This window comes from Pseudophryne corroboree, chromosome 8 (genome assembly GCF_028390025.1).
Source record: "Pseudophryne corroboree isolate aPseCor3 chromosome 8, aPseCor3.hap2, whole genome shotgun sequence".
Taxonomy (NCBI): domain Eukaryota; kingdom Metazoa; phylum Chordata; class Amphibia; order Anura; family Myobatrachidae; genus Pseudophryne; species Pseudophryne corroboree.
This window is the reverse complement of record NC_086451.1, coordinates 57,413,490-57,426,001: the sequence shown is the minus strand read 5'-3', so window position 1 is coordinate 57,426,001 and position 12,512 is coordinate 57,413,490. Positions and strand designations below refer to the sequence as shown.

General features: G+C 50.5%; 1 protein-coding gene across 4 annotated transcripts in view; it reads right to left on the bottom strand.

Annotated features, from left to right (window-relative positions):
• Nucleotides 1-12,512, bottom strand: part of TMEM268 (transmembrane protein 268) — a 99,128-nt gene that overhangs the window by 28,261 nt on the left and 58,355 nt on the right. For 3 of the 4 annotated variants that reach the window (XM_063936432.1, XM_063936435.1, XM_063936433.1), the window contains 3 exons: nucleotides 5,878-5,985; nucleotides 1,053-1,202; nucleotides 859-969 (listed from right to left, as the gene is read on the bottom strand). In XM_063936432.1, the coding sequence (XP_063792502.1) occupies nucleotides 859-969; nucleotides 1,053-1,202; nucleotides 5,878-5,985 (369 nt within the window). The remainder of the gene's footprint in view (nucleotides 1-858; nucleotides 970-1,052; nucleotides 1,203-5,877; nucleotides 5,986-12,512) is intronic. The other variant, XM_063936434.1, reaches the window with a different exon arrangement.

The following is a 12,512-nucleotide window of genomic DNA, read 5'->3' as shown; positions in this document are numbered from 1 at the left end:
GCAGTGCCTCCTACCTTGTTGAAGGAGAAGGGCTGCCGCTGGCGATGCTGCCGGTCCTCCCCTCCTTGTCCCCGCCGGCACCTGTGCAGTTCACAGACGCCGGGACCCGGCACATGTGCAGTAGCGGCGACTGTGCAAAACCACAGCTTCTATGGACTGCATTGGCAGCAGCCCATAGAAGCCAGCTAGGGATGACAAGGCAGAAGCCAGCTCTCTGCCTACTGCAGCCCGGACTGGCAGTCCTAGAGAGAGGAAATGCCTCCCAGTGGGACTGCCTGTAGAGTCTGTGACTGGCAGGTAGGACTTCCAATAGGAAGTCACTGCCAGTCGCAGTGAAGCCAGTGCAGTCTCGCGGACTGCATCTGGCTTCACTGACGGTGAGCTGGGTGGCAGATTTTACCTGGGGGGGTGCATTCATGCATGCCATAGGTAAGTGTTTATAGCACTATAAGTGTATAGCACTATAAACCTTTATATATAACCTTTTCCCACAAGTATGACATAGCTTAATGCAGTATGACATAGTTTAAAGTGATATGGAAGAGTGGAGTAGGGACCAGGACAGCACAGGTGGAAGCTACAGTATACGGGTCCCCAATACCGCTGAGTCACATTACAGCTGCTGCCACAGTAGTGACACCTATGGCTATGGGGGCACTTTAATACAGAATACTATTTACAGATGAAATCCAGGGAGCAAATTTAGGGAACAGCTGGAAATGGCAGCTAGCTGGCCTACAACGCGGACTCACCGTGGCCTTTTGCTGCTTCAGCTCATTAGCCACACATAGTGTTTATTTCTTCAGTGACTCTGCTTCAACAAACATAGAGTTTGCCAGCCTGTAGTGTAAAGGATACAGATGGAACACTGTGCCACCTCTTCCATCGGTTACTGATTCCCAACAGGACATTGTATTCCATGAAGAGCTCATTGGCTGCCGCCAGTCGGATATCTGTATTGATATTTATCTAGCATGATGGACAGATGATAAGGTTAGTTCATAAGAAGGGTAAGAGACATCCCAAGTCCCCACGGAATGCATTCACCTCACCTTCTTTTGGTGTTGGTTGATGATTACAATGACCACGACAGTGACCATGGCAGCAGTCAGGGTGACGGAGATGCTGGTCAACCAACTATGGCCGCTGGAGAACACTTGTGCCGTGAAGTAGAGATTGGTCCAAATGGAAGAATACATGATCTAAAAGAGTAAGGCTGGTGAGAATATCTTGTGTTCCAATCCCAAGCTCTACCAATACTCATCTCTCTTTCCCATATCATTTACCTTCACCTACTAACAGCATCAATAGACTCTACTCTCTTTCCCCTCGCTCCCTGACAACATTTAATAATCAGCACTGCAAGTATGGTGGTACGGGGCGGTAAGGCGTACCGGTAAGAAATTCCCAGCCGATACGCCATACCGCTGGCTGCTGTGTGAGGGGAGGAGAGCGCAGCGCATCGCCTCTCTTGCCCCTCAATTCTCTCTGATGTACTTCGGAGGCTGCGGCGGCGGTGGAGTGAATCTCAATAAGGAACCGGTTTGGTAGCCAATCAGAGCTCGCAGACCGGCAGCCGCGGCTCCTGATTGGTTGCCGGTTTGCGAGCTCTGACGAACCGGTGCCTCATCTGAGATACCCGCCGCCGGAGACCGGACTTCACGAGCATTGAGCGGCAGGAGAGGCGCGCGCTGCGCTCTCCTCCCCTCACATAGCCGCAACAAACTAAGGCAGCGGTGAGGAGGGGGAAGAGGCACTCTGGGGCAATGTATATCTGGCACTGTGGGGCAATGTATATCTGGCACTGTGGGGTAATGTATATCTGGCACTGTGGGGGCATTTGTGTATCTGGCACTGTGGGGCAATCTGTATCTGACACGGGCATTTGGGGGCATTTGTGTATCTGGCACTGTGAGGCAATGTATATCTGACACTGGGGCATTTGTGTATCTGGCACTGTGGGGCAATGTGTATCTGGCACTGTGGGGCAATGTGTATCTGGCACTCTGGGGGCATTTGTGTATCAGGCACTCTGGGGGCATTTGTGTATCAGGCACTCTGGGGGCATTTGTGTATCAGGCACTCTGGGGGCATTTGTGTATCAGGCACTCTGGGGGCATTTGTGTATCTGGCACTCTGGGGGCATTTGTGTATCTGGCACTCTGGGGGCATTTGTGTATCTGGCACTCTGGGGGCATTTGTGTATCTGGCACTCTGGGGGCAATGTGTATCTGGCACTCTGGGGGCAATGTGTATCTGGCACTCTGGGGGCAATGTGTATCTTGTACTCTGGGGCAACGTGTATCTGGCACTATTGGGGTCATATGTGCATCTGGCCACCCCATATGTGTATCACGCCACCATTTTCATTGGCCGTGCCCCATGTGGTATTTGGTCACACCGATTTTTTTGACGCGCGCGCACACAGTACCTATAAGACATTTTTTCTACTTGCACCACTGTTAATAATACTCATCTTTTCTTCCCTTCTAATATTACTTCATCCACTGGCAGTATGTAACATACTCCATACTTACTGACAATCTGGCTGCCCCCTCCGGGAGAAGGCAGCAACGTCGGAGCAGCAGGGGCGTGGCGATGCGGCTTGATGACGTTTAGGGGCGGGGTTGGGGGGCGGGCTGCACGATCACGTCATTGTGGCCCCGCCTCCTGTCTAGCAATGCCGTTAATATTGGCATTGCAAGGCAGGGGGAGGGGCCAGGATGACGCGAATCGCGGCATCTGACTCCCAGACCGTGCACTTTGAACTGCGCCGCCGGGGATTGGTAGGTGATGTGGGGGGGTTGCGGGTGGTGGGCGCTCGGCCGGGAGACTTGCCTTCTCTTCCAGGGAGCCGGGAGCGCCACACGAATTTCGGGAGCCTCCCGGCCATTCCGGGAGAGTAGGCAAGTATGACATACTCATCTCTCTACATCATCATTTCTCTGACGTCCTAGTGGATGCTGGGAACTCCGTAAGGAACCTGGGGTAATATCAGAAATATGCAACACATTTTTCATTGCCGTAATCATGTAACGGGTGGCTCTATTGGAATGTACACTAGTCTCATCATCGTCGACACTGGAGTCAGTATCCGTGTCGACATCTGTGTCTGCCATCTGAGGTAGCGGGCGTTTTAGAGCCCCTGATGGCTTTAGAGACGTCTGGGCAGGCACAGGCTGAGAATCCGGCTGTCCCACATCTGCTATGTCGTCAAACCTTTTATGTAAGGAGTCGACACTGTCGCGTAATTCCTTCCACATAACCATCCACTCAGGTGTCGACCCCGCAGGGGGTGACATCACATTTATCGGCACCTGCTCCGCCTCCACATAAGCCTCCTCATCAAACATGTCGACACAGCCGTACCGACACACCGCACACACACAGGGAATGCTCTGACTGAGGACAGGACCCCACAAAGCCCTTTGGGGAGACAGAGAGAGAGTATGCCAGCACACACCAACAGCGCTATATAACACAGGGATTAACACTATAACTGAGTGATTTTTCCCAATAGCTGCTTGTATACACAATATTGCGCCTAAATTTAGTGCCCCCCCTCTCTTTTTTACCCTATGTAGTCTGGAAACTGCAGGGGAGAGCCTGGGAGCGATCCTTCCAGCGGAGCTGTGAGGGAAAATGGCGCCAGTGTGCTGAGGGAGATAGCCCCGCCCCTTTTTCGGCGGACTTCTCCCGCTTTTTTCTATGTATATCTGGCAGGGGTATTTTACACATATATAGTCTCTATGACTATATTATGTGTTATTTGCCAGCCAAGGTACTCAATATTGCAGCCCAGGGTGCCCCCCCCCCCCCCCAGCGCCCTGCACCCATCAGTGACCGAAGTGTGAGGTGTGCATGGGAAGCAATGGCGCACAGCTGCAGTGCTGTGCGCTACCTTGATGAAGACCGAAGTCTTCTGCCGCCGATTTCCAGGACCCTCTTCTTGCTTCTGGCTCTGTAAGGGGGGCGGCGGCGCGGCTCCGGGACCGGACGACCGAGGCTGGGCCTGTGTTCGATCCCTATGGAGCTAATGGTGTCCAGTAGCCTAGAAGCCCAAGCTAGCTGCAAGCAGGTAGGTTCGCTTCTCTCCCCTTAGTCCCTCGTAGCAGTGAGTCTTTTGCCAGCAGATCTCACTGAAAATAAAAAACCTAAAATAAACGTTCTTTTTCTAAGAGCTCAGGAGAGCCCCTAGTGTGCATCCAGCTCAACCGGGCACAAAATTCTAACTGAGGTCTGGAGGAGGGTCATAGAGGGAGGAGCCAGTGCACACCAGGTAGTCCTAAAGCTTTCTTTAGTTGTGCCCAGTCTCCTGCGGAGCCGCTATTCCCCATGGTCCTTACGGAGTTCCCAGCATCCACTACGGACTACGAGAAATAGATTTACCGGTGAGTAAAATCTTATTTTTCCTTCATTCGCTACCAGTATTTAATAGTACTGTACCCTCTTTCCATTATTACTTTATTCTCCTTCTCTACTTTAAGTGCTCTCTGATGCCCCTATTAAATAGTACTCTCCTTTTCCTTATTATTTTACTGAGAATTCCACCAGCATTAAATAGCAGTCTCCTTCCCTTATGCTTTTATAACACCCACTGGCAGTCTATATAATAAAGTCAACTGCAGGTTAAAAGTTATGTCATCACATTGACAGCTACTGTATTTTGGTATGACCTCTGACTCCTCCCGCCTGTATCATTCACTTACAGCGAGTCCCAGCATAACACACATCTATGGGCTCCTACAGATCCTAAGTAGGCATAGAAGTGGAGGAAAGAAAAGAGACAGAGGGGGAGATGTACTAAGCCTGAAAAGTGATAAATAGCACTGTGATAAAGCACCAGCCAATCGGCTCCTAACTGTCATGTTACAGGCTGTGTTTGAAATCACTGTGATATTTATCACTTTTCAAGCTTAGTACATCTGGCCCAGAGAGAGAGAAGGGAAAAGAAACCACAGGGACAATAGCTAATATTAATATAATCTCTTCAAAGTCTTATCATTTTACTTCACTTGCTACCATTTTCAATACTATTCTTTGGTTGCCGTCTCATTATATACTCATCTACTCACCTTATAATTTTTATCTCCTCACCATATCACTTTGATCACACTTTGGGGGTCATTCCAAGTTGATCGCACGCTGCAACTTTTTGCTGCCCGTGCGATCAACTAGACGCCGCCTATGGGGGAGTGTATTTTTGCGTAGCAAGGCTGCGATCGCTTGTGCAGCCGAGCTATGTAAAAACATTTTGTGCAATTTCTAAGTAGGTCTGGACGCCTGCGTTCGGATCTCCACTCCCCAGTTGACGCCCCGGAACACCTTCCTCCTGTCAATCACGGTGCGATTGCGGCAGCGATCGTTTTCTTCTTTAATTCAGTCGCTGCAGGGCAGCCGGCCGCGCGCATGCGCATTCAGGACCCGTTCGCATGGCTGCGAAAAAAAGCAGCGTGCGAACAGGTCGGAATGACCCCTTTATCCTTTATAGATATCTCTCTTTGGTCTGGAGGTCTCTTGGTCTGGACAACAATGAAAGAATTTCACTTTGAAGAACATGGAATCCCTATTTCACTAACTTAAACTAAACTCCAGGGGGCGCACCTTACTGGATGCCCCCGAGTGACATCACTGCACACCCTGAACTATCTGCATTGGACAACTGGCGAATACCTAACAGAAAAACACTGAGGCGACAACGTAGGAGCGACATTTGTAGTAAGGCAACCTGAAACGTGCAACCGCATCTTGCACACTATGGGCCTGATCTACAGTTCTAATGCGTATGGTGCAACCAACACAGGAAAACCGGGTGGTTATATGGTGTAACGGTACGGACAGAGTATACCACCAAAGTCATAGAGATCCCACACTTACCAGGGCCAGGACCATTCCAAAGCCTCGGGAGCTGAAGAAGATATATCTGTTTACCTCTGGGATGAGAGCAGGAATCTGTAGGGAGTCTCTGCACTGGTCCGCCGGGACCTCAGGGGAAGAACAAGGAAAGGTCATACTTAGGGGTGTATTCAATTGATGTCGGATACTTTCCGACGGTGACGATCCGACATTTGAGTATTCAATTTCTGTCAGATTTGGCCGTTCCTGACAATGCCAATCCAACTTTTTTTTAAGTCGGATTGACACTGTCGGGAATGGGGCTAAAACCTGTCAGATTTGGCCGAGATTCGGACAAAACACGTGGATCCACAGCTATTCCGCCGATCCACGTGTTTTCCGATAAGTCGTAGCCAAACTGAATAGGTCAGAACAGTTTCCGACCTAAAAAAGTCGGAAACTGACGTCTTTCCGACAAGACGACAGTTCTGACTACAATTGAATACCCCCCTAAGCCTGAAATATGCCGTAACAATATCTTCCTGATCAACAGAACATCACACACAGCAGTATGCACCCGTACCTACCCTCAGTATACACAAATGGTGGGATTAATCATTCTTCTGTCTGAGACCGTGCAACTCAGCCTGAACTCCCTGCATCTCTTACGGTATTCGGATGGAAAACAGACAGCAAATAGACGGTCAATAGGGCGATACCAGATGGTCGACAGTCAATAGATGGACAGGGTGAAAAGGTCGACAGGTAAATGGTCAGCAAAAAAGGTAGACACATTGTTTTTCATGATTTTTTATGATCTTCAGGATTAGGGTTAAGGTAAGAGTTAGGGTTAGTCACTTGGGGGCGTGTTAGGGTTACGCTGCCAGAGGAGACAGTTAGTAGTGTTGCCCCCGGGATTGTTTCGGGGTAGGGCGCTGGTGCTGCGGGGGCACTTTGTGTGCGCGAGCCAAAGGCTTGCACTTACACATAAATGGGCATGGCTTGCTGTGGAGGGGGCGCAGTTCCGCTGGTGTCACTAGTGGGGGCGTGCCCAGCCCGGCGCGTCACTCGTGGGGATGTGTATAGGTGCTGGGCTTACCCCAAGCGCTCCCTTTCCTGTGAATAGCGCACGGCATCTATTCACATAGTGGCGACAGCAGCAGGCTGTTTTAGCAGGGCGCCGCTGAAGGAGCAGGGCGCATTTTGCCCTTTAAAAATAGGGCAGGGCGCGGCGCTAAAACAGCCTATCATTAACACTAGGTAGGGTTAGGCACTTGCTGGAGGGTTAGAATGCTGAGAGGTAGGTTAGGGTTAGGCACTTGCTGCAGGGTTAGAATGCTGAGGGGTAGGTTAGAGTTAGGCACTTGCTGGAGGGTTAGAATGCTGAGGGGTAGGTTAGGGTTAGGCACTTGCTGCAGGGTTAGAATGCCGAGGCGTAGGTTAGGGTTAGGCACTTGCTGGAGGGTTAGAATGCTGAGGGGTAGGTTAAGCACTTGCTGGAGGGATAGAATGCTGAGGGATAGGTTAGGGTTAGGGACTTGCTGGAGGGTTAGAATGCTAAGGGGTGGGTTAGGCACTTGCTGGAGGGTTAGAATGCCGAGGGGTAGGTTAGGGTTAGGCACTTGCTGGAGGGTTAGAATGCTGAGGGGTAGGTTAGAGTTAGGCACTTGCTGGAGGGTTAGAATGCTGAGGGGTAGGTTAGGGTTAGGCACTTGCTGCAGGGTTAGAATGCTGAGGCGTAGGTTAGGGTTAGGCACTTGCTGGAGGGTTAGAATGCTGAGGGGTAGGTTAGGGTTAGGCACTTGCTGGAGGGATAGAATGCTGAGGGATAGGTTAGGGTTAGGCACTTGCTGGAGGGTTAGAATGCTAAGGGGTAGGTTAGGGTTAGGCACTTGCTGGAGGGTTAGAATGCCGAGGGGTAGGTTAGGGTAAGGCGCTTGCTGGAGGATTAGAATGCCGAGGGGTAGGTTAGGGTTAGGCACTTGCTGGAGGGTTAGAATGCTAAGGGGTAGGTTAGGGTAAGGCACTTGCTGGAGGATTAGAATGCTGAGGGGTAGGTTAGGGTTAGGCACTTGCTGGAGGGTTAGAATGCCATGGGGTAGGTTAGGGTTAGGAACTTGCTGGAGGATTAGAATGCAGAGGGATAGGTTAGGGTTAGGCACTTGCTGGAGGGTTAGAATGCTGAGGGGTTGGTTAGGGTTAGGCACTTGCTGGAGGATTAGAAACCTGAGGGGTAGGTTAGGGTTAGGCACTTGCTGGAGGATTAGAAAGCTGAGGGGTAGGTTAGGGTTAGGCACTTGCTGGAGGGTTAGAATGCCGAGGGGTAGGTTAGGGTTAGGCACTTGCTGGAGGGTTAGAATGCTGAGGGGTAGGTAAGGGTTAGGCACTTTCTGGAGGGTTAGAATGCCGAGGGGCAGGTTAGGGTAAGGCACTTGCTGGAGGGTTAGAGTGCTGAGAGGTAGGTTAGGGTTAGACACTTGCTGGAGGATTAGAAAGCTGAGGGGTAGGTTAGGGTTAGGCACTTGCTGGAGGGTTAGAAAGCTGAGGGGTAGGTTAGGGTTAGGCACTTGCTGGAGGGTTAGAATGCCGAGGGGCAGGTTAGGGTAAGGCACTTGCTGGAGGGATAGAATGCTGAGAGGTAGGTTAGGGTTAGGCACTTGCTGGAGGGTTAGAAAGCTGAGGGGTAGGTTAGGGTTAGGCACTTGCTGGAGGGTTAGAATGCCGAGGGGCAGGTTAGGGTAAGGCACTTGCTGGAGGGATAGAATGCTGAGGGGTAGGTTAGGGTTAGGCACTTGCTGGAGGGTTAGAATGCCGAGGGGCAGGTTAGGGTAAGGCACTTGCTGGAGGGTTAGAGTGCTGAGAGGTAGGTTAGGGTTAGGCACTTGCTGGAGGATTAGAAAGCTGAGGGGTAGGTTAGGGTTAGGCACTTGCTGGAGGGTTAGAATGCCGAGGGGCAGGTTAGGGTTAGGCACTTGCTGGAGGGTTAGAATGCTGAGGGGTAGGTTAAGGTTAGGCACTTGCTGGAGGGATAGAATGCTGAGGGATAGGTTAGGGTTAGGCACTTGCTGGAGGGTTAGAATGCTAAGGGGTAGGTTAGGGTTAGGCACTTGCTGGAGGGTTAGAATGCCGGGGGGTAGGTTAGGGATAGGCACTTGCTGGAGGGATAGAATGCTGAGGGATAGGTTAGGGTTAGGCACTTGCTGGAGGGTTAGAATGCTAAGGGGTAGGTTAGGGTTAGGCACTTGCTGGAGGGTTAGAATGCCGAGGGGTAGGTTAGGGTAAGGCGCTTGCTGGAGGATTAGAATACCGAGGGGTAGGTTAGGGTTAGGCACTTGCTGGAGGGTTAGAATGCTAAGGGGTAGGTTAGGGTAAGGCACTTGCTGGAGGATTAGAATGCTGAGGGGTAGGTTAGGGTTAGGCACTTGCTGGAGGGTTAGAATGCCATGGGGTAGGTTAGGGTTAGGAACTTGCTGGAGGATTAGAATGCAGAGGGATAGGTTAGGGTTAGGCACTTGCTGGAGGGTTAGAATGCTGAGGGGTAGGTTAGGGTTAGGCACTTGCTGGAGGATTAGAAACCTGAGGGGTAGGTTAGGGTTAGGCACTTGCTGGAGGATTAGAAAGCTGAGGGGTAGGTTAGGGTTAGGCACTTGCTGGAGGGTTAGAATGCCGAGGGGTAGGTTAGGGTTAGGCACTTGCTGGAGGGTTAGAATGCTGAGGGGTAGGTAAGGGTTAGGCACTTTCTGGAGGGTTAGAATGCCGAGGGGCAGGTTAGGGTAAGGCACTTGCTGGAGGGTTAGAGTGCTGAGAGGTAGGTTAGGGTTAGACACTTGCTGGAGGATTAGAAAGCTGAGGGGTAGGTTAGGGTTAGGCACTTGCTGGAGGGTTAGAAAGCTGAGGGGTAGGTTAGGGTTAGGCACTTGCTGGAGGGTTAGAATGCCGAGGGGCAGGTTAGGGTAAGGCACTTGCTGGAGGGATAGAATGCTGAGAGGTAGGTTAGGGTTAGGCACTTGCTGGAGGGTTAGAAAGCTGAGGGGTAGGTTAGGGTTAGGCACTTGCTGGAGGGTTAGAATGCCGAGGGGCAGGTTAGGGTAAGGCACTTGCTGGAGGGATAGAATGCTGAGGGGTAGGTTAGGGTTAGGCACTTGCTGGAGGGTTAGAATGCCGAGGGGCAGGTTAGGGTAAGGCACTTGCTGGAGGGTTAGAGTGCTGAGAGGTAGGTTAGGGTTAGGCACTTGCTGGAGGATTAGAAAGCTGAGGGGTAGGTTAGGGTTAGGCACTTGCTGGAGGGTTAGAAAGCTGAGAGGTAGGTTAGGGTTAGGCACTTGCTGGAGGGTTAGAATGCCGAGGGGCAGGTTAGGGTAAGGCACTTGCTGGAGGGATAGAATGCTGAGAAGTAGGTTAGGGTTAGGCACTTGCTGGAGGGTTAGAAAGCTGAGAGGTAGGTTAGGGTTAGGCACTTGCTGGAGGGTTAGAATGCCGAGGGGCAGGTTAGGGTAAGGCACTTGCTGGAGGGATAGAATGCCAAGGGGTAGGTTAGGGTTAGGCACTTGCTGGAGGATTAGAGTGCTGAGAGGTAGGTTAGGGTTAGGCACTTGCTGGAGGGTTAGAATGCCGAGGGGCAGGTTAGGGTAAGGCACTTGCTGGAGGGATAGAATGCTGAGAGGTAGGTTAGGGTTAGGCACTTGCTGGAGGGTTAGGAAGCTGAGGGGTAGGTTAGGGTTAGGCACTTGCTGGAGGGTTAGAATGCCGAGGGGCAGGTTAGGGTAAGGCACTTGCTGGAGGGATAGAATGCCGAGGGGTAGGTTAGGGTTAGGCACTTGCTGGAGGATTAGAGTGCTGAGAGGTAGGTTAGGGTTAGGCACTTGCTGGAGGGTTAGAAAGCTGAGGGGTAGGTTAGGGTTAGGCACTTGCTGGAGGGTTAGAATGCAGAGGGGCAGGTTAGGGTAAGGCACTTGCTGGAGGGATAGAATGCTGAGGGGTAGGTTAGGGTTAGGCACTTGCTGGAGGATTAGAGTGCTGAGAGGTAGGTTAGGGTTAGGCACTTGCTGGAGGATTAGAATGCTGAGGGGTAGGTTAGGGTAAGGCACTTTCTGGAGGATTAGAATGCTGAGGGGTAGGTTAGGGTTAGGCGCTTGCTGGAGGATTAGAATGCTGAGGGGTAGGTTAGGGTTAGGCACTTGCTGGAGGATTAGAGTGCTGAGAGGTAGGTTAGGGTTAGGCACTTGCTGGAGGGTTACGGTTAGGCACCAGGGGGAGTGTTAGGATTAGGCACTAGGAGGGTTACTAAACACAAAAAACATGTGTTGACTTTTTTTTGTGTCGACCTTTAGGCCCTGCAACATAAATCCATATCGACCATTTAACTGTCGGCCTTTTGACCCTGTCAACCGACTGACCATCTAAACACTGTCGCTCCTTTAATCCTCACCCATCTCTTACAGACTTCCACTATCTGATGTAACCGTGTAACTGTCACCACTGTAAGAAATCATCGCTCAGTGACAGTTTCATAAATGACATCTACAGTTGTTCCACATATGCCTGCGTCATAGACGTGTCACCCCTGTAATCCCATGCCTCAGACATACTCAGGCAAACTGACACTTTGGCTTCGGGGGCACTGTATTTATAATTAAGTGATAATTAAGCGATGGCGTTAACCCTGTTAGGATGTACATGGAGCGCTGTAACGGGAGGGAGGGAATGACTTTTCTAAATTATGTGAATCCCCAATTTCAATTCAAATGGATATCCTTAATGAATGAAACGACTGGAAGAGTGTCACTGCGATTCCAGCGTCACATAATACATTGTGTGCATTATCTGGCCGGAATTATACTGTTTTCTCTCCCGATGCGAATCACACATATTGCTAACACAAACATACATGCAATGTATAACACTCCACCTGTGTGACTGACCCCGAGCTATAACCCTGGTCATAGAGACAGTAGCGTCAGTGTCCAATTGTTCATGGCCTGTATGAATCGCAGTATAAGACCATTGATCTGTTTATCAAAGCAATGTAACAGATAGACATTTATGAAGCACAGCAGGGGCACAGTGTAAATCGTCCTTGGTAGTGCCTGTATTTGCTCAGTTTTTCCTGTATCTCCGGCAGAGACTTATGTAGGAAAGTGGTGGTATGGAGCATAACGCCACACCAGCCAATGGGAGAAATTAGGTAGAATGATGTCACTTCCCTCATACACACAAAAATCTACATGTTATAAAGACAGTCTCATACCCCTTTCAGACCGCATCAAAAACCCGGTATATTGCCGAATTTTTGCTGTATCAACCTGGTTTGAGCTTCAGTGTGAGAGCGCCATTATGAATTTACTGGGTCAAACAACCCGGTATTTCAACCCGTGTAAAAAGAAGGATCCTACACGGTTCGGAACCGGGTCATTTGGCAGTATGAAAGTCTCAGACCCGATATATTCAACCTGGGAATCTTAAAATGATGATGTCACTAGTCTGAACCCGGAAATAACAGGCAGCACTCTGTACACAGTGAGTCTTTATTTATACTGCATTCACAGGGCTACACTGCTTGGACAATATGGCAACCTGTAGTGAGGATGACGTTAGGGAGTTGTTGAGGATAAGAGGGGAGGCGGAAATCGCCAACCAAATTACAGGGACTGTAAAGGATGCAATAACCTATAAAAACA